Consider the following 23,167-nt stretch of genomic DNA (forward strand, 5'->3'; position numbering starts at 1 on the left):
CAGAAGAGGCAGAGAAAGGAATTTCTAGTGAAGCCAATTTTGTGTGTGTGTGTGTGTTCTCTCTAGAATATTGCCCTAGTCTCAGATGTGAGGAGTGTTAATTCTCTGTCCAGTGAACAAGTTCATGACATGAAAGCGAAGTTTGTTTAATGGATCACTTGTATGAATTAGGGAGCTTTCATAATATGTCTGACTCTCCCCCTCCCTCAGTCAATTATGTCAGTGTTTCTCAACCTTGCCACCTTTAAGATGGGTGAACTTCAGTTCTCAGAATTTCCCAGCCAGCTTTGCTGGATGGGGAATTCTGGGAATTGAAGTTCACCCATTTTAAAGTTACCAAGAGAAACTCAGTGAGAAACACTGAATTAGTTCTATTACACAAACATAACCACTGGTAAGGATGCGGTGGCTCAGTGGCTAAGATGCTGAGCTTGTTGATCAGGTCGGCAGTTCAGCGGTTTAAATCCCTAGCCCCGCCTAACAGTGTGAGCTCCTGTCCCAGCTTCTGCCAATCTATCAGTTCGAAAGCATATAAAAAATGCAAGTAGAAAAATAGGGACCACTTTGGTGGCAAGGTAACAGCGTTTCATGTATCTTCGCTGTTTAGTCATGCCGGCCACATGACCATGGAGACGTCTTCAGACAGCACTGGCACTTCAGCTTCGAAACGGAGATGAACACTGCCCCCTAGAGCCGGAAAATGACTAGCACACATGTGCAGGGTAACCTTTACCTTTAACCACTGGCACACATTGTGTGTACACAGATTACTGGTTTAATGAAATAAGATCCAAATTTGTTTTAAATATACATTAGTAAACTTTTTAAAATAACTCTAAATTAGCAAATCTGAAGCTGAGATTTTGTATTGTCCCCCTGTCCCAAGGTAACTTACCTAATCTTCTGAATCTCAAACGTTTTGTCCTGGACAATAAATTCTTTTGATCACTGGCAGTGTTTTTTTCATCTTCTTTGTATTTTATACTTCTTTCCAAAGAGAGGCTCTGATAATCATTCAATTAAGCAAATCTGCAGATTAATCTATATAACTGATTATAAATATAAATATTTTAAAGGATTGCATTTTGTGTAAGCAATGAGTACAACAGTGCTGGACCAAATGATGGATCCAGAGAAAAGAATGGGACAAAATCCAGACTAACCCTATTGATTCATAGGGTTGCAATGCTGGAACAGCTTGCTATAAATAGCAATACTGTAGTGCCATTTAGAGTTTTTGCATTGATGTTCCAGGTAAACCACATAATGGCATCAATAGGAGTGTTATATATTAAATTCCAAAATGTGAGACAAGTATTCCTCAAAAACACCATAAGATGTCTTAAACATGGTATTGGACACACTGAATCAAAGTAGTTCAACAATAGGGCCTTACAGACTGGATAGCACCTAGGATGAGTTGAGATTGTACACTCTAAACTACTGCATATCCTAGAATCTTCTGCAATGCAGAAGTTTCTATATTAGACTATATTATGCAGCCAAAAAAATAAGAATTCAAAAGAGAGAGGTATAATAAAAGAAAATTGAGCCCAGCAAATCTGTTTAGCTTAACTTTCATTTATTTCAAAGCAAAAGATGCAATAAATGAATGGCTTTTATCAGTTCTATTTTTCCATTATTTCCCAATTATTTGCAACCCTGTAATTTTTTTTTTCTGAGTGCTCCGGACTTCATTTTAAGTAGGCAGTCAGGTTTTCTAAGACAATCTGTAAAACAAAATTATGGATGCTAGAAAGGAAGTGGAAAAATATTGCTATTGCCATTGTGATAAAAATAAAGTTAAAAGTAGAAAAAGACAGGTATTCATATTAATGCAAGTAGCTCTAATCAATGCAATAACTGACTCATATTTAATTTAAAATATTTTAAAACAATAAAAATAATTTTAAATTTAAGGGCATATTTTACTTAAGAAAATAACTACCATAAGAAGATAACTTGCTTTTTTTCACATTTCACTAATAAAAAGTAAACTCCCCAAGTCGAACGTAACTTCTGGTAATTTTATAAGTAACTCCATATACTATAGTTTCCTTGGCACCTAACCAGTGGTTTGCTGTTGTTGTTTTCAGCTTCCCAAGTTAGTCTACAACAGTCTTTCTTAAACTTGGCAACTTGAAGAGGTGTGGATTTCAACTCCCAGAATTCCCCAGCCAGCTCAGAAATTGAAGTCCATACCTTTTCAAGTTGCTGAGGTCTACAGATTTGGGGTTCTTAAAAGTCTCCCATCCAAATACTACCCAGACTTTGCCCTTTCAAGCCCAAGCAAGGCTAGTTAGCTCTCAGAATCTGATGCATCAGGTTGATTTGTCATTTCCAAATCCAAACATTTTTTGCTATTACTTGTCCAAACATAATCAGATGAAAATGACATGGTGAGTAGCTTTGCCCATGCATTTGTGGAGTTATTCTGCAGATTTGCTAGTGTTTAACCTCATCACATTTCTGGGAAATTCTCATTCTTGGGAGCAATGAGTTGAATTCAATTGTTTCAATCAAGTGCTAGGCCAGTTAGAGGATCATAAAGACTTCTTGCTTTTCAGAACGCAAATCACTGTCTTTTTTGGAATAGACACCTAATCTATTTTTTTGTTCTTCTCATTTATTTCAATGCAGAGGGCTTTATTTAGCTGTGATATTTTATTACAAAGACAACATGTTAGTAACCAACGAAGATCACATACCAATAGTGGAAATTGATGATTCTCACGCCAGTTCTATTATGCAAGATTTTCTCTGGTTCACAAAGGTAAGCCTTTTTCTTCCTTGGTTGAACTCCTCCAGGTAGGAGAGTATTTCTGGGCTGATCCCCGCCCTCTCTTTTTCTTTATACACGAACAGCCCTTCTTAGCCACATGCATGCCTGCGTTGTGTGAGGACACACTGCTTTGAGCCCTGCTGGATGTAGGGCAGAGGTAAGGAATCTGTGACCCTTCCAGGGGCTGGACTCCAAATCCATTCAGCCCCAACAATCATGACCAATAGTCATGTAGGAGGACCACATTTTGAACAATCACTTAGATCTAGATGTCCAAAGTCAATTTTCCATGGTTACATTTTAAAATGAAATTGGGTAGCCAACTAAACCGAGTACTTTGTAAATCTAGAGGCCAAAGACTGATGAAGGATCAGAAGGCTTATATGGTACATGGCTATAGAACACAGTAAATATCACATTCATAAAATCTGAATGTGTTACAATTGTATAGAAAGCATGCATAAGATTGACTCAGGCCTTCCATCCTTCCCAGGTCAGTAAAATGAGAACCCAGATTGTTGGGGACAATAGGCTGACTCTGTAAACCACTTAGAGAGGGCTGTAAGGCACTATGAAGCGGTATATAAGTTTAAGTGCTAGTGCCATGCAATAACACCTACTTTATAGAGCAGTGATGGCAAACCTTTTTGGCACCAAGTTCTGAAAAGGGAGTGTGCACTCGTCTCTGCCGCAACCCGGAAGAGGAGCTGCCCAGGATGCATGCCCATGCCCAAAAATAAACTTCCGGTTTCACCAGCCAGCTAGTCTTCCGGGTTTTTGGCATGCTTGGGTGTGCGACGATCAGCTAGGTGGTAAGCATGCTCACACAGGAAAACAGAAGATCAGTTCTCCCAGTTTCCAGCACTGCCGCATGCACGAAGGGCAGCTGATCATCGCATGCACATGCCTGCCAGAAACCCAAAAGAGGAACGGGCGTTGCCGCGTGTGCCAGGCGACGTGGCTCCGTGTGCCACTTCGGGCACGAATGCCATAGGTTCGCCATCATGGTTATGGAGCAAAGAAAACATGCATGTAAAGTAGAAGGATTGAATCTTGCCCCCAGAACATATCTCTTTGCAGTCCTGCAGTCCAGGCACTTTCCTCTGATTGAAGATTTATTTCACATTGCAGCCTGTTTGCAAACCCTCCCCCCACACACACACACACACACAAAAACCACACACATTTCAGATAGTAGATCGTGAGGATGTGTTCACCCAACACAGTCTTAAATTTCTTTTTTCTTTCCATGCAATCAAAGAAATTCTGCCTTTAAACTGTTGAATTTAGTAGTGAAGTTGCATTTCATTTAGTCCTAAGGGCATGTAAGGGGGGGGAGGGGAAGCTACCATGTAAAAGAGGAGAATTTGGGGTTTCTGTGCTGAGTACCAGAGGGAGACCTTAAACTACTGAGGATGGTTGAAAGGGTAACTGTTACATCCGTCTAACAGGAAAGGGTGCATGCTGCAAAACCTGTTTCCAATTGAAGGGTAAAATAAAAGCAGGTTAGAAGCAAACCCATCCTCCATTGGTGTTAAGGCATATGTATCTAGTTAAGATATTTCCACGTGGGTTTCATAATGTATCGGTAATGGGCTCTTGTTTGTATCAATGCTACTTTTCTTCAACTATTTCTAGAAATTAGTATTAGTATTAAAAATTTGTATGCTGCTTGGCTCCCAATGACTACAGACAGTTCACAAGTAAGGACATGGGTTAAAAATACAATAAGAGACAAAAGAATAAAGATGACAAGAACCAGACAGGGACAAAAAAGAAAGAAACCCACACAAACCAAGGTAGATTCACTTCCCTTTGCCAAAGGCTTTGGCAAAAAGCCGAGACTTCAAGTCTATTAGAAACACTAGCAGAATGAGGGACACTCAAATTTTGGGAGGACCTCATTCAAGAGGTCGGGATGCTGCAGAGAAGGTGGGCTTCAGGTGAGAGATGGCATTGTTTAATTGAAGGAATCCAGGGTGTACCAACCCTGCAAGATTAAATTGGCCAGGAAGTGACTATGGGAGAGCCAAGGTGGTGAGGTGGTTAGTATGCAGTACTGCAGGCTACTTCAGCTGACTGCTAGCTGCAGTTCGGTAGTTCAAATCTCACCAGCTCAAGGTTGACTCAGCCTTCCGTCCTTCTGAGGTGGGTAAAACGAGGATCCAGATTGTTGGGGGCAATAGGCTGACTCTGTAAACCACTTAGAGAGGGCTGTGAAACTACTATGAAATGGTATATAAGTCTGAGTGCTACTGCTATTATAAAAAGCTGTTGGATTAAAGAACAGCCTATGAAGAAGGGCAACCCCTTCTGTCAAAGAGACCAACACCACAGCATAGGTCCAACTGCAGAATGCGTCTTTGGCCATTTTTATGACCAATAAACGGGTAGTTGTGCTTCTAGCAGAGAGGATCCTAGCTATTTCCCCAGGAATCACTGGCTCAAACGCATTCCAGTTCATACCCAATCTTGTTTATTTCTTGCCCCCACAATCCTGTTTTAATTTAAATTCCAGGATTTAAATAAATCCGGAGAAGTCCCTTTCTTCCCACTAATTTGTAAGGGTACAAAATGGATCCTGGATTTCGTAAACTACTAATGCCGATAAGCATTGGCAAAAGTATTAGCACTGGAATTAACTGAAGTCAAATTGGAAGAGAAGATCCTTAAGACTGCTCAGGATGTTTAATACAAGTCAGAGGGTCCAGAAGTACATTCTCCTCTCTCTCTCCTCATATTGCCTTTGAGCCCAGACTGATCATTTTCATAGAATGGCACCCAGGTGTATTAAGAGAGATAAATGGTGTGTTTGCCATGCTAGCGGTGATTAGATGCAACGCAAAACTCTGCTCATTTAATAACTTCTTGTCAATACACTGCCACCCACAGAATCATGGCTTGAACAGCAGCTACTTTTGGAGAAGATAACCTTTGTTTGTTTCTTTGTTTGTTCATCCTGCCTTTTTCTCTCCAACCCGCCCCACACACACCAAACCTCCTCCTCCCTGCCAATTGCGCTCTGTATTTTGCAGCTGTCTTGTATGTGGGATGAGATCCGATGGCTGAGACAGAACATGTCCGTCTCTATGTCCTCCTCCACAGCGCTCCAAGCCAGGCAGAAAATGCTGTCTGCAGCAGCTCAGTTACAGGTGAGTGGTAGTGCCCACTTCCCGTGGCATATCTCAGCAAGGGCAGGGTCTCCAAGGGAATCAGCTGTCAGTTGTCCCCTGCTTTAGCACTTCCTTCTGGCATGGCCTCAAGGGGAGAATTATATGCTGTGAGGCAGGAAAGCAGCAGCACGGTCTGAGAGCCCAGCCAGAGCTAACAGGCCATCAATAATCTTGCAAAATAGGAAGAAATCAGAGAGAGCAGAATTAAATGTGACACGGTAAATAAATAGTCGCCTGCCCAGGAGGATAATCTGAAAAAGCAAATAGCCTGCTCAGTCGCATAGCTGGTGGAGACGCTTGATTATTATCTTGGCAGCATTCAAGGCAGCAAATCCAAGGCAGCATCAAACAAAAAAAGCATCCTAGATAATTAATTGGGTGATATGATAACGATCCCTGGGGCACCTGCTCTTTTTTTTTTCCCATTGGAGGGCCACTTCTGGTGGGATTTGAGACAAACCATCTTCTCTACCCCGATATGCTGAGATATCTTCTCTACCTACTTTGACCAAACTCAGAGAGGATCTTTGTGGAAATCTACCATTAATAACTACAACAGCCTTCTCCAAATTATGTGGTTCTCCATGTTTTTTTATGAAACTGCAACCTGTGAAGTTACTCGTCAGCTAAAAGGAAATTTTAGAAATTGCAGCTTGAACTTCAATTTACTTGAGGGCAACATTTGTGAGAGGCTGTGTTCACCAACCTGAGAAAACCTTACCCTAGTTACATCCTAAGTATTTTGAGAATAGGTGAGTGGAAGTAAAAAGGCTTCCTCTGTTTGATAATGGTAAGTTACAAGTAATACACAGAAACAGAATAGTTGCACCCCGAATCTCAGTCTGAGACAGATCAGGCAAGAGTTCATAACTGTCTCACCAAATAAAAGAATGGCTGTATGAAATGAGCAACAGCAAGCCAGCAAATGGCATTTCTTTATTCCCATAACACAAACAAACCCGTGTTCAGATCAGACTTGCTCATTGCATATTGTGTATGCATTAATAAAGCGAGCATGCTTTATTAATATGTACTTGGCAACATTCCCTCATTAGTTTTGCTCATCACTTCCTGATCTGTCTACTCCAACCACAGAGGAGCTACACTGGTGATACTTCGATCACTTATTCCTGCATGGTTAAGGGATCTGTCCATTTTTCTTACCTCTTCTAGTAGCCGACAAAGATGTGGAGCAGTCAATGGGGGAAATAATACACAGTAGGTTTGAACAGGTTGTCCAAAAGCAGAATTAATGTACCATAGTAATACAGGTAGTCCTCAGCTTACAATCATTCATTTAGTGACCGTTCAAGAGTTACAGAAGCCCTGAATTTAGTGACTTATGATCATTTTTCATGCAACCATTTGGACCATCCCCATGTTCATATGATCAAAATTTGGACACTTGGCAACTGGCATGTATTTATGACGCCTGCAATCTCCTAAGGTCATGTGGTCACCTTTTGTGACCTTCTGGCATGCAAAGTCAATTGGGAAGCCAGAGTCACTTAACCACCGTATTACTAGCTTAACAATGCCAGTGATTCACTTAACAACCGTGGCAAGAAAGGTCGTAAAAGGGGGCAAAACTCATTTAACAGCTGTCTTGCTCAGCAACGGAAATTCTGGGCACCCTTGGGGTCGTAAGTCGAGAACTACCTGTATATGAATTATATATTACATATCATTTTAGTAACGATTCAATATTTCTCCTAGTACCTAATCCTTAACGCTAAGGTGTGTTTGCAGATTCATACTATGCATGCCTCCTGAACCTGCCAAACAGATTTGAAAGCTAAATGCTGCGTCCCAAATATGCTCTCCATCATGTGTGTGTGTGTGTGTGTGTGTGTGTGTGTGTGTGTGTGTGTGTGTGAGAGAGAGAGAGAGAGAGAGAGAGAGAGAGAGAGAGAGAGAGAGAGAGAGAGAGAGAGAGAGAGAGAGAGAGAGAGAGAGAGAGAGAGAGAGAGAGAGAGAGAAACACAAACTCCCTAAAAACCTGGTTCTAAATTTCATATACTTTTTGCTAACATAGACGGACACGTCTAGCTGCAGTAACAGGTCTGACTTACAAGCCTTGTGTTCTTTGCAGTCCAGCCCTCCTGGGGAGAGAGAGAGAGAGAGAGAGAGAGAGGGAGGGAGGGAGGGAGGGAGGGAGGGAGGGAGGGAGGGAGAGAGAGAGAGAGAGAGAGAGAGAGAGAGAGAGAGAGAGAGAGTGCTAATCAAGTTCTTGCAATCTCCGAATGATTAAAATAAATAAATAAAAATAAAATTAAGTCTATCTGACTCTAAGCAAATCTGTATACAGGCAGCAAAAAGAGCAGAGGGCCCATAAGGATACAGAACGTCTACTGTGTGCCTTGGACAGGGATGCCTAAAGCTAAAATAGCTACTTAAAGCCACTTCTAAATGCCAGCCAGTGTGCCTGGCTGTTCTGAGTGCTTTGGTTATAAACAATCTTAATAATGCTGCTCAGAGGTAAATAGTGTCTGCTAAGTGCAGATAGAGTCAGCTCAGGGTGGCTTTATCTATCAAATGAGAATGTCATTAAGGTTAATGTACAGCCCCTCTGCTTTCATAATGAACAATGTGCCACATTGTCAATTCAGTTTTGCCTTTTAAATCACTACTGCTGCCCCCCATTACTTGCATACTGTAGACCTTTTGAAAGCTTCCAGAGTCACGGGCATATTTAAAATGCTAGGGATTTTTCTTTGAGACATCTGGGCATCTCTTCAGGAGACAAACACTGGTCCCTCAGCCCTAGGTGAGTTACCAAAAAGTACGAAAAAAGCTAAACCAGATCTAATCATCTAGAAAGTCTTGATCCCAGTGCTGGGAGCAGTCATCTTCTTTCAAAAGTTGGCCTGAATGTTCTGTCATGAAATTGCCCTGCGCAAACCTCCAGGAGATGCAATGGCCATATTGCATAAAGATGTTGAGATAATCCTAAACATGGTCATTATTGCTGGAAATCTATATCCAATGTTTATGTCAAAACAAGCAAACATAAATTATGTTGGAATGCAATGTGTATCTCAAAGAACAGTCAGAAAGTACACCAATTTTCCTTTCGAGGTGATTCTGTCTCATTGCCTTTTATTAAGTTTTCATCACTCTGCTGTAATGCTGCTGAGCCTGCAGGAATGCATTTTGATCTAGAAATTCTACATCGTCTAATTGTTTTCTGAAATACATACATACATACATACATACATACATACATACATACATACATGTTGTATTTGTACTGATAAATAAATAAAGGGAGACTAGTATAGATCTATTTCGAGCTAATTAGCTCTCATCAGCTAGCCATACCCTTACTGGGATTTGAACCTGTGCTGTATTATATCTTAGGCAGGAGTCTTAGCCACTAAGCCACAGGCTCTCCTCCTTATCAGTTGAGCCAGGGAAATAGGTATGTATTTGTGTTACAACCCCTGGTATGCCTAAATATGGGAGGAAGGTATATACATATATCTTGTATACATTTGTAGTTGATATTACACTCGGTATCAGTCAACTCTCTGTAGTTGATATTACACTCGGTATCAGTCAACTCTCTGTAGTTGATATTACACTCGGTATCAGTCAACTCTCTGTAGTTGATATTACACTCGGTATCAGTCAACTCTCTGTAGTTGATATTACACTCGGTATCAGTCAACTCTCTGTAGTTGATATTACACTCGGTATCAGTCAACTCTCTGTAGTTGATATTACACTCGGTATCAGTCAACTCTCTGTAGTTGATATTACACTCGGTATCAGTCAACTCTCTGTAGTTGATATTACACTCGGTATCAGTCAACTCTCTGTAGTTGATATTACACTCGGTATCAGTCAACTCTCTGTAGTTGATATTACACTCGGTATCAGTCAACTCTCTGTAGTTGATATTACACTCGGTATCAGTCAACTCTCTGTAGTTGATATTACACTCGGTATCAGTCAACTCTCTGTAGTTGATATTACACTCGGTATCAGTCAACTCTCTGTAGTTGATATTACACTCGGTATCAGTCAACTCTCAGCTTTGTGACTTTCAAAGTCAACCAAAATGCTTATGTCCTTCAAAATGAAGATTGGATTTTAAAAGAGGGAGAAAGAGAGATCTGCAGATAAACAGCTCCATCAGTGCTTGCGATCTCAAGTCCAGCATTGTCAATTTATCTATGGGGACTAATTCAGAGGCTAACAGGTGAACTAGGCTTATAGAACTGGAAGACTCTTCCCATGTCTAGAGTCCTCCAGGTGTGCTAGGACAGGAACTCGCAGTATATGTGCCAAGCCTGGATGTTCTAGGAATTTCCATCACATCTGTAGGTCGCCAGGATGGGGAATATATTGGTATAAACTATACATCCATATTCTACCCAGCTGTCCTAACAGAAATGTTCCTACATCCTGCTGAGGGACGCAGAAGGCATTTCAAATTTCAAATAATCACCATGTTGGGTTAATTCTCTATGCTGTGAAGAAAATGCTCGAGTTCCCATCTGTTAGAAGAGATTGAAACCTATGGATGTGGTCCAATGCCATTAAAGCTCCCTGGGAACGTTGTCATTATAAGATTTTTATGGTCTTATGCAGACCATTTTGTGAAATTCCTTCCTTTTGTCAATCGATTAGCAGAAGTAGAGCTAGATAAAACTTTCCCATCATTTTCTATTTAATGCCATAGAAAAGAGCCCAACTCAGTGGCAGAAACCCATACTGTCTCCCACAAGGTCCCAGGCTCCAGTTAAAAACATCTCAGGTAGGGGAAACATTGGGGATCTGCCCCAGGCACTGCTGCTACTTTTCAGAGCAGGTAATGCTGAGCTAAATGGAGCAGTGGCTAGATTCAGTGCAAGGTAGTAAGGTAAAATTATTACTTTACAAGGGGATTTCAGTGCTCCATTCAACATATTCGGTGGCGCAGTGTTTAGAGTGCAGTACTGCAGGCTACTTCTGCTGACTGCCGGCTGACTGCAATGTAGCAGTTCAAATCCCACCAGGCTCAAGGTTGACTCAGCCTTCCATCTTTCCAAGGTCAGTAAAATGAGGACCCAGATTGTTAGGGGCAGTAGGTTGACTCTGTAAACCGCTTAGAGAGGGCTGCAAAGCACTGTAAAGTGGTATGTATGTATAAGTGCTAAGTGCTATATTCTATTTCAGTAATATATGCTTAATTCTGTTGATATAAAGAGAGTACAGACATCATCAATTTGAAATGAACAGAACTGCTGGGTCTCCCTCGTTGTGATAATTGTTACTTGCGATTTACCACCCTGTTGAAACAAGAAAGGCTCAACATTAAACGAATGATCATTTGAAGGGCTTAGCTGGTTATGCTGTTTTTATTTCTGGGAATACCTGTTGAAAGCTATTCTGCTATTCAAAAAATGTGCATTGTGACCTGTGAAAATGAGTCAATAATGGTGTGTTTTGTGCTCTTCCACTGTTCCCTCTTCAACCACAGAACCTGTTAGGTACACACAACCTGGGCCAAGTCTATTATGAACCGATCAAAGACCGTCATGGCAATGTTATCATAGTGACAATCAGAGAGGTAGAGAGCCTCTATTCCTTTTTTAATGGCAAATGGATGCAGATATCTAAGCTACAAAGCCAGAGGAAATCCCTTTCGACACCTGAGGAGCCAACAGCGTTAGACATCTTGCTTATCACAATTCAGGTAACCCTCTTTTTCTCCAAATTCCAAGAAAGAAGCAAACATTCCTTTGGATAAGCTTTGGGGGACTCAGTTGCAGCTTGTCAGGCACCGTATGCTATATATTCAAAGGACATATTTGTTGGCTTCTTCCAATCTGTCCCTTAGTCAGGAGGTGTGAATACTGGAAATTGGTTCAATTAAAAATGCAGAATTAGCTAATCTTTATTTATTTGATTGACTGATTAGCAAAGGGGGGGATGTTGTGACTATGCTGTGACGATGCGAGGTTGACACCCCTGTTTTAGAACTTCTAAACCCATGATAAGATAGACAAAGCCTAGCACTCAAGAAAAATTTACTACCAGTTCTGTGGGCATGGCTTGGTGGGCATGGCAGGGGAAGGATACTGCAAAATCCCCATTCCCTCCCCAGCCCACTAACCTGCTTTTCAGCTCCGTTCTCCTGTTCAGGGCAACATAATAAGATCAGCTGGGAGGCAGCAGGGGCGGGGCCAGCCTATTTGCTGGTTCTCCAAACTACTCAAAATTTCCGCTACCGGTTCTCCAGAATTGGTCAGAACTGGCTGTATACCACCTCTGACTACATCCTATTGGGACCAGAATTGGATCTGAGGATGTGTGCCCAAAGAAGAAAAGCAGAAGGAAGTGACCTCAAATTAGCAGTATGTTAAATAAGAAATAAGCAGTGATAGACAGAGAGAAACTTTTTTTAACTATCCGTCCACCCCACCCCCACTGCCTCTTTGTGGTCAGTCAGTCAGTCACAAGGTGCCCCTGGAATTACACCTTTGACACATTGACCAAGAGTTAAGGGGTACTACAAATGTTCTCCTCCACCTGGAAAAAAAAATAGTAATAGCTTTGGATTTTAGAACCTGACCAGGGAAGCCATTCTATCCCTTTTTGCTGAGAAGAGACAAATGTCAGCTTTGGGAAGCACAACCACTCCTGTCGCATACCATGTTTAGCACCGGAAGCTTATTCTGACAGCCGCTGACACCTTTAATTTCCTTCCTCCGCTCCGCGCTCTCTCTTTTGAAATCCCTTGGCAAAATCTGCCAAATTCACTTTCAGGTTACATTCTGAAGCAACAAAAATGCTATAATCCTTTTCTTAGGAGGAAAAAAACAGGAACAGTTATAAAAACATATGAACTCTCTTTTCTCCAGATCACACACATTTATCTATTAATAACATTTTGTTTGTTTGTTTAATCTATATTTATAAAAGCCAAATACCACTCACGTATCATCACAAAATCTCCACAACCATAAAGCCTACAGATTTGAAATTTGGCACTTATGTTCCTCTTGGATTCTAGGTGCTTGCTAAAAAAGGATTTGTCGAAATGACTATAGGATCATTAGTATTTCTTATACAGTATTATATTAACACGCTCTGATGCTAAGGAGTTAGACATTCTACTCCCCCTCCCCACCTGAAAAGAACTCTGTTCCAACTGCCAGTTGCCTTATATTAACATGCTCTGATGCTAAGGAGTTACACATTCTACAATAATTTTCAAGCTTTAATTCTCAAGTTATCAAGACCGACCATAACTACTCATTAATGTTCAAGCTTTAAGTATCAATTTATCAAGTCCGATCACATAGTTTCATAGTGAAGCATGGGTATTCAGCTAGTAAATTTATATAACTGCCGAACTAACACGCAATGACTCCATATCTCTTTCCTGCAGCTCCTTGGTCTCAAGAGACCTCTCCATATTAACACCAGATTTGTTTTTTTTTAATACAGTTTAATTCCAATTCTGCTTTCCCCCCTCGGTTCCCCCACCCCCCAATTTTAAATGCTTGAACCAATCTTTCAATGATCGATAATAGAGAATATTAGAAAAGAAACAAAAGATAGGACCTAATAATCATGACTTTCAAGCTCTGGTAAGTGAGCTAAATGAATTTGACTGTGAGACTGTCAGTAATAGCCTCCTGATGTGGGAGGGAGATTAATTGGTTCTACATCTTCCAAGTATTGTTTTAAATGCTTTCATCGCCCATTTAGAACAAGTTAGGATTTGGAGGATTTTCACTTCCAAATGCAAGGCTAAATAGAGGTAAGGGGTTCTTTCCAAATATTTCTCTACCAATGAACATAAAATAGGGAATTGGGGTCATGTATCTGATGCCTACATATTGAAGCCACTTTCTGCACATTAGCTTCTGCCCATAATTCCCTCCCTAGGCTTCAATTGAGAATCAATTTGGAATAGTGGTTAAGACATCAGGCTAGAAAACAGGAGACTGGGAGTTCTAGTCCTGCCTCCACTCTTGCTCAGCTCTGGGAAGCAGTCAAAGGCAAATCATTTCACAAAAACTTTGGCAAAAAAAAAAACTACAGGGGTTTATGTAGGCTAATGGTGGCTAACCTTGTTGTCATTGTGTGCTGAAAGCTCATGTGCACACCCATAATGCAATGAGCATGCGCCTCCCCCTGCGTGCCCCGCCTCCCGCAAATGCACACATGGCACCCCGTTTGTGCCCCGCTCCTGCTCATGCACATGTGACCCCTGCACATGCATGTGCTACCCCACCACGCTCCACTGCCCATGCGCCCCACACTTGTCGCCCATTTTTCAGGACCAAAATGGGGCGTGGTGGGGGGGTGCGCACACACACACACACATACACACACACACACACCACGCCCCATTTTGGGCCTGGAAGGCCTCCTACACCAACCTGGAAGCCAAAACAGGTCTCCGCCATGCATGTGAGGAGCTGGGGCGCATGCGCACACATGTCCCCTACATGCACCCCACCCCCACTCCCCGCACGTGCACGGCAGAGACCTGAAGGCCAGCTGGCTGGTGGGAAGCACATGCACGGTGAAGCTGGGTTGATCCACAGCTAGCATGCCCGCAGAGAGGGCTCTGCGTGCCACCTGTGGCATGTGTACCACAGGTTCACCATCACGAATCTAGGCAGTCTCCAAGAATTGAACTTGATTAAATGGAAGAAGAAAAATGTTGCAATTATAAATTGGAAGGATTACTCCCATGAATTCCAAGGAGAGTGGGGGCATTAAATGCCTAGTTTGTAACAAAACACAGGACTTTGTAGCTTCTTTTTCTTTTCTTTTTTTATAATCATAGAGTAAGAGATAACTTTGTAATTGTTCTTGTCTTTACTGCAAAGGAAATCAGAAGCTTTGTATTATTTTTCATCGTTTCTTTCTGCACTTTTCTCTCTTTTCTGTTCTCTTCATTCTGTATTAGTTTGTGTTCGTTTATATTTTTCTCTTTAAACCTTTTAATAAAATGTATAGATAAAAGGAACAAAGCATGGGATTTGAAAAACAAAGGGAAGTACTTCTGCTTCTACTGCTGCTACTATTACTGCAACTACCACTAATAACATTAATAGTGTGATGAACCATAATAAAGGTGACAATACCTTTAGCACCCATCAAACAGCATCTTGGGATGTTGGGCAGGATTTGATAGGTGGATAAAAATGGCAAATGGCTGACTGAGCAACAAACCATAATAATAAATAAAATACGGTATTGCCCACTGCTTGGTGAGCCCTTCCTTTACTTTTTTATATGGAAGAAAAGTCAAGGAAATGTTGGAACCTGTTTTTTCTCCTTTTCTTCAACAGGACATACTTTCCTTTCACAGAAGGAGCCAACAACGTCTGGCTCCAGGCCTTTATTTGGGCTACTTAAAACTCTGCAGTTCTGTCGATCAGATCAAAGTGCTTGTGCTACAAAAGCTGCCCAACATTCTGTGTCACGTTAAAATCCGAGACAATTGCAATGTGTCCAGGTAAGTGGAGAAACATCTCCCAATCATGCTGATTAGAATTTGCTTTCTGAGTTGATGTGGTCTGGATTCCCTTACTCACTCACTCTGTGAACTTGCTTTCCCATTGGAATGGTGGTCTCTGAAAACATTTTTCATCATTACAAATACCAGGGCATATATCAAGATTTCTTACCCTCAACTGTCGTTTATTTACACAGTTTGCAGCAGTCAGCCAGGCTAATGGAACCTGACAAGTAAAGAAAGAAATAGCCAACTTCATATCTCAACAGTAAGATGCAGGGATACAATTCATACTTGCCTTCACCCAGGGACTAATTAGCCCTTTTATTGTAAATCCTGTTGAATGGGTAATTATCAAAGACAGACAGACAGACTTGCAGAGATGCTGGGTTTACTTGTTTTGCCTACCTAAAAACCCACATAGGTCTTCCAATGACACCTATTGCTTGAGCAAGGCAACATCACAGTGTTGTACCTTAATCTCTGCCCCTTTCAGATGCTAGGTAACATCACGATAAATATAAAAAATGGGTGGTATTTGCATCATTCCCCTTGTCCTCATACTGTAGATGCTTCTGTCTACCACTACACTAAAGTCAATGGTGGGATTCAAACTTTTTTACTACTGCTTCAGTGGGGGTGGCTTTGTGGGCATGGTGTGGTGGGGGGTGGCTTGGTGGGCGTGGCAAGGGAAGGATACTGTAAAATCTCCATTCCCTCCCCACTCCAGGAGAAGGTTACTGCAAAATCCCCATTTCCTCCCGATCAGCTGGGACTCGGGAGGCAGAGAATAGATGGGGGCGGGGCCAGTCAGAGGTGGTATTTACCAGTTCTCCAAACTACTCAAAATTTCCATTACCGGTTCTCCAGAACTGGTCATAACCTGCTGAATCCCACCTCTGACTAAAGTATACACATTCCAACAATCCTCTTCTTTCAGCTTTATGTTTTCTATCTTAAGAAGAGAGGAGAAATAAAAACCCAGGCCAGCTACACCCAAATGAAGAAACTAAACGAGTTAATGAGAAAATTGAACCCGCCCGCCCACCCGATTAAGACCCCTAGGAATGCACATTAAAAGTTATAGAAATATGGAACAGCCTGCATGTCAAAGAAAGTCTTCAGCTTGATATGCACCCGCAGAATGAAATCAGAACATTTCCCCCCCCTTTTTTAACCACAAACAATTGGGCCTGTTACAAGTTTAGAAGGTTTTACTATTTGAGAACAGAAACCCCAACAAAGCCCAAATGTACATTCAGTAAATTCTTCCTTGTGCAATGAACTTTTGTTATATTTCTAATTTTAACTTCACTCCCTATACAGAGAGGAATGGGAATGGATCCAAAGACTTTCTGGCTCAGAATCTATGGAAAATATGGATCATTCTGCCGAGTGTCCAACTCGACTCTTTTTTGAGCTCCAAATGGCAATGAGAGCTCTTCTTAAACAGATCAATCTACCTCTACAACAGGTATCATTTATTTATTAAATTTATTTGCTGCCTATCTCACCACAGTGACGTGCGGTGAGGTTTATGGCTGGTGAGGCTGGTGACGTCATCAGCGCGAGCTGCAGTCCCCTTCATGTTGACTCAGGAAGGCAGGGAATGGGACCACGTGTGCAGGAGGCTTAAGCTGCCTCAGCCTCCTGCACACGTGGTACCATTCCCCTCCTTCCTGACTCCTGAGTCAACATGACGGGGACCATGGAGTGCGCTCCATGGGACCACGGCTCATGCTCCACGGTCCCCTTCATGTTGACTCAGGAAGGTGGGGAATGGGACCACATGTGCAGGAGGGAGGCTGAGGCTAGAGGAGCCTCCTGCACACATTCCCAGACCGCGTGTGCAGAAGGCTCCTCAGTGCCTTTTCCCTTTTTTTTTATTTTCATGATGAGAACGGTGAGGCTCTGCCTCCCCTGCCTCCCCTGACCGCACGTCCTTGTCTCACCATGGGGCTATGCAACGTGACTCTCCTCATCCATCTCATTTCACGCACTTAAACTTACCGGTGGGGAAAATATCGGTAATATTTGCATATTGTATGTATTTGTGCATATGTGCGTGCGTTTGTGTGCATGTATGCTGATTAACAACGCTGAACCTGAGCTGATTTGGTATCAAATTTGATTTGTGTACATTTTGCTCCCACTAGGGAAAGATGGAGTTGTGTTTTGCTTGCCTCAGGACAGATTAATGAAAGCTGTATTATAATTCATAGCCTCGTTGCCTTTGCAAGCTTTCAAAAATGATGCTTTAAACTACAGTGAGCTCACGGTGAAACCCTGTGTAAAACTTAATTTAAGTCAAGATAGTAATCAGCGCCATAAAACAAATGGCCAGCTGTAAGTGGCAATAGAGCTTGCTCTTATATACCTCTGGAAGTGTGTGAAATATGATTTGAGTTGGAGATTGAAATGATCTATATGTGTGTGTATATATGTATGAAAGAGCATTCCTGAGAGCAGGGATTTAACCTAGGCAAGATTAGTGAGGCACGTTTTATGAGTGTAGCAGAAAAGTGATTTAGTTAGAGTGAATAAATGATATGGATAGGCAATGCCTAACCCTTAGCTAATCACAGCTCCTGGGAAGAGTGTCAGAGAGCATGGGCACTGGGTGGGTGGGAAGAGAGAGGGAAGGAAATGACCTTAAACTAGCAACCTCTTAAACAAGAAGTGTGTGAACTGAGAAATAGAGTGGGAACATAGGGTAAATCTTTAACTCTCTGTCTGCACCCTGCTGATCTTGTGGCCAGCAGGTCATGGAGTGGAGAAGGGTCATTACCATTGGTTTTGCAGCTTCAAAAGTTGGGTGAGATGTTGAATGGACACCAGTATATAGTGAAGCAAGTAGATGAGTGCTTCTCATATGTCCAGGTACCAAGCCTTTGTCCCAGGGTGCATCCCACAATGCTGTGTTAAAACAGAATAATTTGTGGTTATACAACCTAGATGTCACCCATGCCTTTGCCACGCAATCAGATTCAGCTCACCAGAGCCAAAGGAGCCATCCGAATGCAATTGTCTTCAGTCGTGATCTGTTGTTACGCTCTACACAGTTTCTTGAAATGATTATGGTTCCTTTGGTTAGCCTTCTTTGTATTTAATCAGTCCCTTTTTTCCCACTGTGCTTCTTGGCTTTCCTTACTAGAGATTGCAGATCATTTACATTTTCAGCCTTCAGTGTAGTGTTATCAGCATAGTACAAGGTATTCCATCTGCTTATACCCAGGGGTGGGCTGCTGGGGGTTCGCAGGGGTTAGGAGAATCTCTAGTTAAGATTCTGTGCAGTTTGGAGAACCCCCAAATCCCACTCCTGGCTGGCCCCTCCCACCCTGCCCCTCCCAGGAGTCACCACATGGCCCATTCTGGATGCAGGTGAGTGCAGGGCACGCACAGAGACTTGGGGAGGGTGAAAAACAGGCCTCCCAAAGTTCAGGAGGCCCATTTCCGGCCTCCAGATGGCCTCCGGAGCCGGTGGAGGCTATTTTCGCCCTCCTGGAAACTCAAGGTAAGGCTCTGGACCCCGGGGAGGGCAAAAACACCCCTCCTGCTGTGATGCAAGAGACCAACTATGCCACACCCACCGTGGCCACGCCCACCAGCAACCAGGCAGAGAACTCCTTGCTAAACCTTTTGAAGCCCACCCCTGCTTATACCAATACTATAATCAATTTTATTTCAATCAACAATCCAGTATATAGGTATTGTTTTGATTGTTGGAAAGCTGTAAGCCATGAAGAAATCAATGACACTGGATAAATTAATAAATTTATAAAAAAATAAAATAAAATAAATTTATAAAAAATAAAATAAATTTATAAAAAATAAATAAAACAAATTAATCAAGTTGTTCTCCAGCTTCATTTTTGTTTTCTAGGCCCATGATGGTGAACTTGTGCCACATGTGGCACACAGAGCCATATCTGCCGGCATGCCAGCCGTCAGCTCCAATGCGCATGTGCATGCTGGCCAGCTGATTTTCGGCCTTCCAGAGGGCCGGGGGAGGCTGTTTTCGCCCTCCCCGAACTTCTGGGAGGTCCGTTTGGCCCGTTTTTCACCCTCCCCAGGCTCCAGAGGCTTTCTTGGAACCAGGGGAGGGTAAAAACAGCCTCCCCCAGCCCCGCAGAGGAAATACTAAGCTCAGCTTGGAGGCGAGCAGTGTGGCACGTGGGGGGGGAAGCATGGGGGGTGTACGTGCATGTGCATGTGAGTGCTGGCACACGCATGCACTATCACGCGGGCGGGCGCTCACATTTTTGGCGCCCAACAACTAAAAGGTTAGCCATCACTGTTCTAGGCCATAGAATCAAAAAAAGGGTTTTTTTTGCTCCTTAATATTTCCAACTTTGGCACTCCAGTCCAACAACAACATGCACATCTTGCTTACAAGGTCTTACAGTGAACTTGTTTTTCTGGATCAGTGGTTGGGTAATCTGGAGAAACTTGGATAGCACACTGGCTGGGGGAATTGTGGGAGTTGAAGTTCATACATTTTAAAAGTTGCTGCATAAACAGTCCTGAAGTCTTTCTTCTTCTTCTTCTTCTTCTTCTTCTTCTTCTTCTTCTTCTTCTTCTTCTTCTTCTTCTTCTTCTTCTTCTTCTTCTTCTTCCTCCTCCTCCTCCTCCTCCTCCTCCTCCTCCTCCTCCTCCTCCTCCTCCTTCTTCTTCTTGTAAATCTACTTTGTATAAACTCATTTTATTATGGCTACACAAAGGTGACCAAGAATAGAGAGAACTCCAAGCTACAATCAAATTCACTATCTTCTCTGTGGTTCGCTTCTCTCTTTTAAGTAACAAATCTGATCACTACTCCCCCAACACATAACCATTTAAATTGGAACAATTCATCCATGGGGCATATTGTATTGAAGGGAGCTGGAATCAGGCCTGATTTTTAAAAAGTTAAAGATAAACTGATAAATGAAGGAGACTTGTGTTGAATCACTGTAGGCAGCACACCTCAACATTTTAAAGTTAGAATTTCTTAACCAGCCGGTATTGGACATCTGCTTCTGAAATATTTGTACAGCGTTCATCCCATTTTGAAATAAGCGGCAATTTTTCTCTTTTCCTTAAAGTATCCCAGCCTGTAACGGGAGCAATGCTTTAGGGAAGAGTAGACCAGGGTAGATATAAGCAGTGGTGAGATTCAAATAATTTAACAACCGGTTCTCTGCCCTAATGACCAGCCGGGTAGGTATGGCTCGGTGGTCATGTGACCGTGTGGGCGCTGCCAACTCAACATCACTCAGGTCGATAGGCGCTTCGCCTTAGCTGTTACAATGTAATAAGGGTAACCAAAGAGGCATCTTCTGTAAGCAGGGCAATAAAGATTAGGCTAGAAACAACACCAGAATGTTTCCTTACAGGATTAGCCCTGTAAAGTGGAAAAAAACAGAATGAGATTTCTTCCAACAACCGGTTCTCTGAACTACTTAGAAAGTTAACAGCCAGTTCTCCCGAACGGGTGTGAAACTGGCTGAATCCCACCACTGGATATAATCCATAATTCAGTTTGGAGTAAAAAAGAATCCTTAATCAAAAAAATACACTGTCATTTGACTTTCATGTTTTTCTCTAGTGCAACTTGTTAATTGTTATTATTTCTAATTTTTAATTTTTTAAAATGTATTGCATTGTCCCAATTTGTAGCAGGCTGAAACAAGAGCAAAGGAGCAGACAAAACACCCTCCTGAATTTTCCCTAGGGTTGTTTTTTTAAAATAAATAAATAAATAAAGTTCTGAATATATCTACCAAATTGATTTTCATGCTTCCATGAAAATCCAAATGAATGATTTCCAAATGAAAATCTTGGAAAGATCATGGAGTGAGTATTCTGGTTAATAAGTAGCAGGGATGTTAATTGGGGGGGGGGGTGAGGCTGGGTTTGTCTGTGTATATGTATGCTTGAACATGGAACATTAGAGCACGAAACCCTTTCTGAAGCAGGATTAAGAAAAGCATATCTGAGTGTGTTTGTGTCTCTGTGTGTGATGTGCGCATGTTTGCACGCCTTCAACCCACATCCAAATGCCTATGTTTTATAGACATGCCTATCTGGGAGATGTTGTGAGAGTTTAATGTTTTATATCATTGTGAGGGAGGGGTATTGCTATAAATGCCATGTTATATCTTTCTCCTCCCCCCACCTCCCCTCATTTCTTTTCTGTGCGTGTCCCTCTGTAGGCTAAGCTGTTCCGTCTGTATACACAGGAGGTGTTGGAACTGGGTCACAATGTTTCCTTTCTTCTCCTGCTCCCTGCCTCAGACGACGTCTGCACTGCCCCAGGACAGAACAACCCTTACACCCTGCACACAGGATTCCTTAACCTCCCTCTTCAGATGTTTGAACTTGGTATACTACCTTGCTTCTCCTAGAAATATTAACCCACTTGCCTTACAATAAAATCACAAGGTTGTATCTGTTTCCCCCATCCAGTCTCTGCCTCCCCCTCCGCAGCGGAGAGTCAATAAATCACGCGATTTCTTGGCAGCATCACTTTTTCTCTCTGACTCCAGATAAGTGAGGGACAGAGAGAAAGAGAGAGAGAGAGAAACACAGAGAGAGAGACCCACTAACTGGGTTACGAGGGCTAGTCATCATTCCCGGCCTGAAGAAGCCAGCCAGATACCACGCAACACACAACCCTTGAGTGTAGCAAAGCATTCAGAATCAGGTCATTCTGAGATGGGTTAATCAGCAAAGCAAATTGGGGTCAGTCTGGCTTAGCGGGGATTTTGATGTTCTTCATAATTGCCGCTATTTGCCTACGCAGAATAGTTGGAGCTGAGACAAATACATCCATTATGTATGCATTGGTCATTTTATATAGGAGAGAAAGCATTTCTGTGACAAATGTTGCTAATTAGGAGTCATTCTGGAGGAGAGCAGTGTTTTGTTGTTGGGTTTTTTTTTTGTTTTTTTTTGTTTGTCTTTTCTTGGAGTAATTCCATTTCATTTGTTTGGAAGGATAGCTGCCCTGATTACCAGGACTGGGGATCAACAGTGGAAAGGGAGTGCTTCCTCCGCCTCTAGATTCCCAGATACAACCAGAAAAGATAAGAAGCTGAACTAGATGGACTTTGATTCCATCAGGTCAGGGACACATTTGTAATTTTGAGAGCATCTGATTAGCACACTCACAAAGTGATTTTCTTATTCACGATCTGCTGGCAAGAGCACAGTGGTTAGAATGCAGTATTACAGGCAGACTTTGCCGACTGCCAAAAGTTCGATCCTCACCGGCTCAAGGTTGATTAAGCCTTCCAGCCTTCCAGGGTTGATAAAATGTGGACCCAGATTGTTGAGGGAAATAAGGTGACTCTGTAAACCCCTTAGAGAGGGCTGTAAAGCACTGTAAAGCAGTATATAAGTCTAAGTGTGACTACTATTCCTTGTACACATGGCAAGCTACAAAACACTCATTAACCAAAAGGCAAACTAGCCCTAGGGTTTGTCAACACTATGGTGCTAGATGTCCCTACATTGTATTGCAGTATTCTTTTTCATTCTTAAATTAAATGATGTTTTGGTAAGGCTTGGAGTTTGGTAGACTGCCAAGAAATAGCCCTGTTGCTCATGGCTCCATGCTGCTCATTCCCATAATAAAATATTACTTGTAGGATTCAAAGCAAATAGTTCCCATCTGGTAATCTCCAGATGCCTTGGGATTTCAATCAGGGGTGGTATACACTTACCTTCCCTACGGGTTCACAAATATGAGCGGGCACGCAT

The 23,167-nt window shown here is 42.2% G+C and overlaps 1 protein-coding gene across 1 annotated transcript in view; it reads left to right on the top strand.

Moving 5' to 3' along the window:
* ANKFN1 (ankyrin repeat and fibronectin type III domain containing 1) overlaps positions 1-23,167 on the top strand; it is a 299,454-nt gene that overhangs the window by 254,997 nt on the left and 21,290 nt on the right. The window contains exons 11-16 of the mRNA XM_081933540.1: positions 2,641-2,773; positions 5,818-5,934; positions 11,423-11,638; positions 15,258-15,424; positions 16,751-16,898; positions 21,619-21,787. Of these exons, the coding sequence (XP_081789666.1) occupies positions 2,641-2,773; positions 5,818-5,934; positions 11,423-11,638; positions 15,258-15,424; positions 16,751-16,898; positions 21,619-21,787 (950 nt within the window). The remainder of the gene's footprint in view (positions 1-2,640; positions 2,774-5,817; positions 5,935-11,422; positions 11,639-15,257; positions 15,425-16,750; positions 16,899-21,618; positions 21,788-23,167) is intronic.

Source organism: Natrix helvetica (assembly GCF_964273705.1).
Source record: "Natrix helvetica genome assembly, chromosome: 1".
NCBI classification, from domain to species: domain Eukaryota; kingdom Metazoa; phylum Chordata; class Lepidosauria; order Squamata; family Natricidae; genus Natrix; species Natrix helvetica.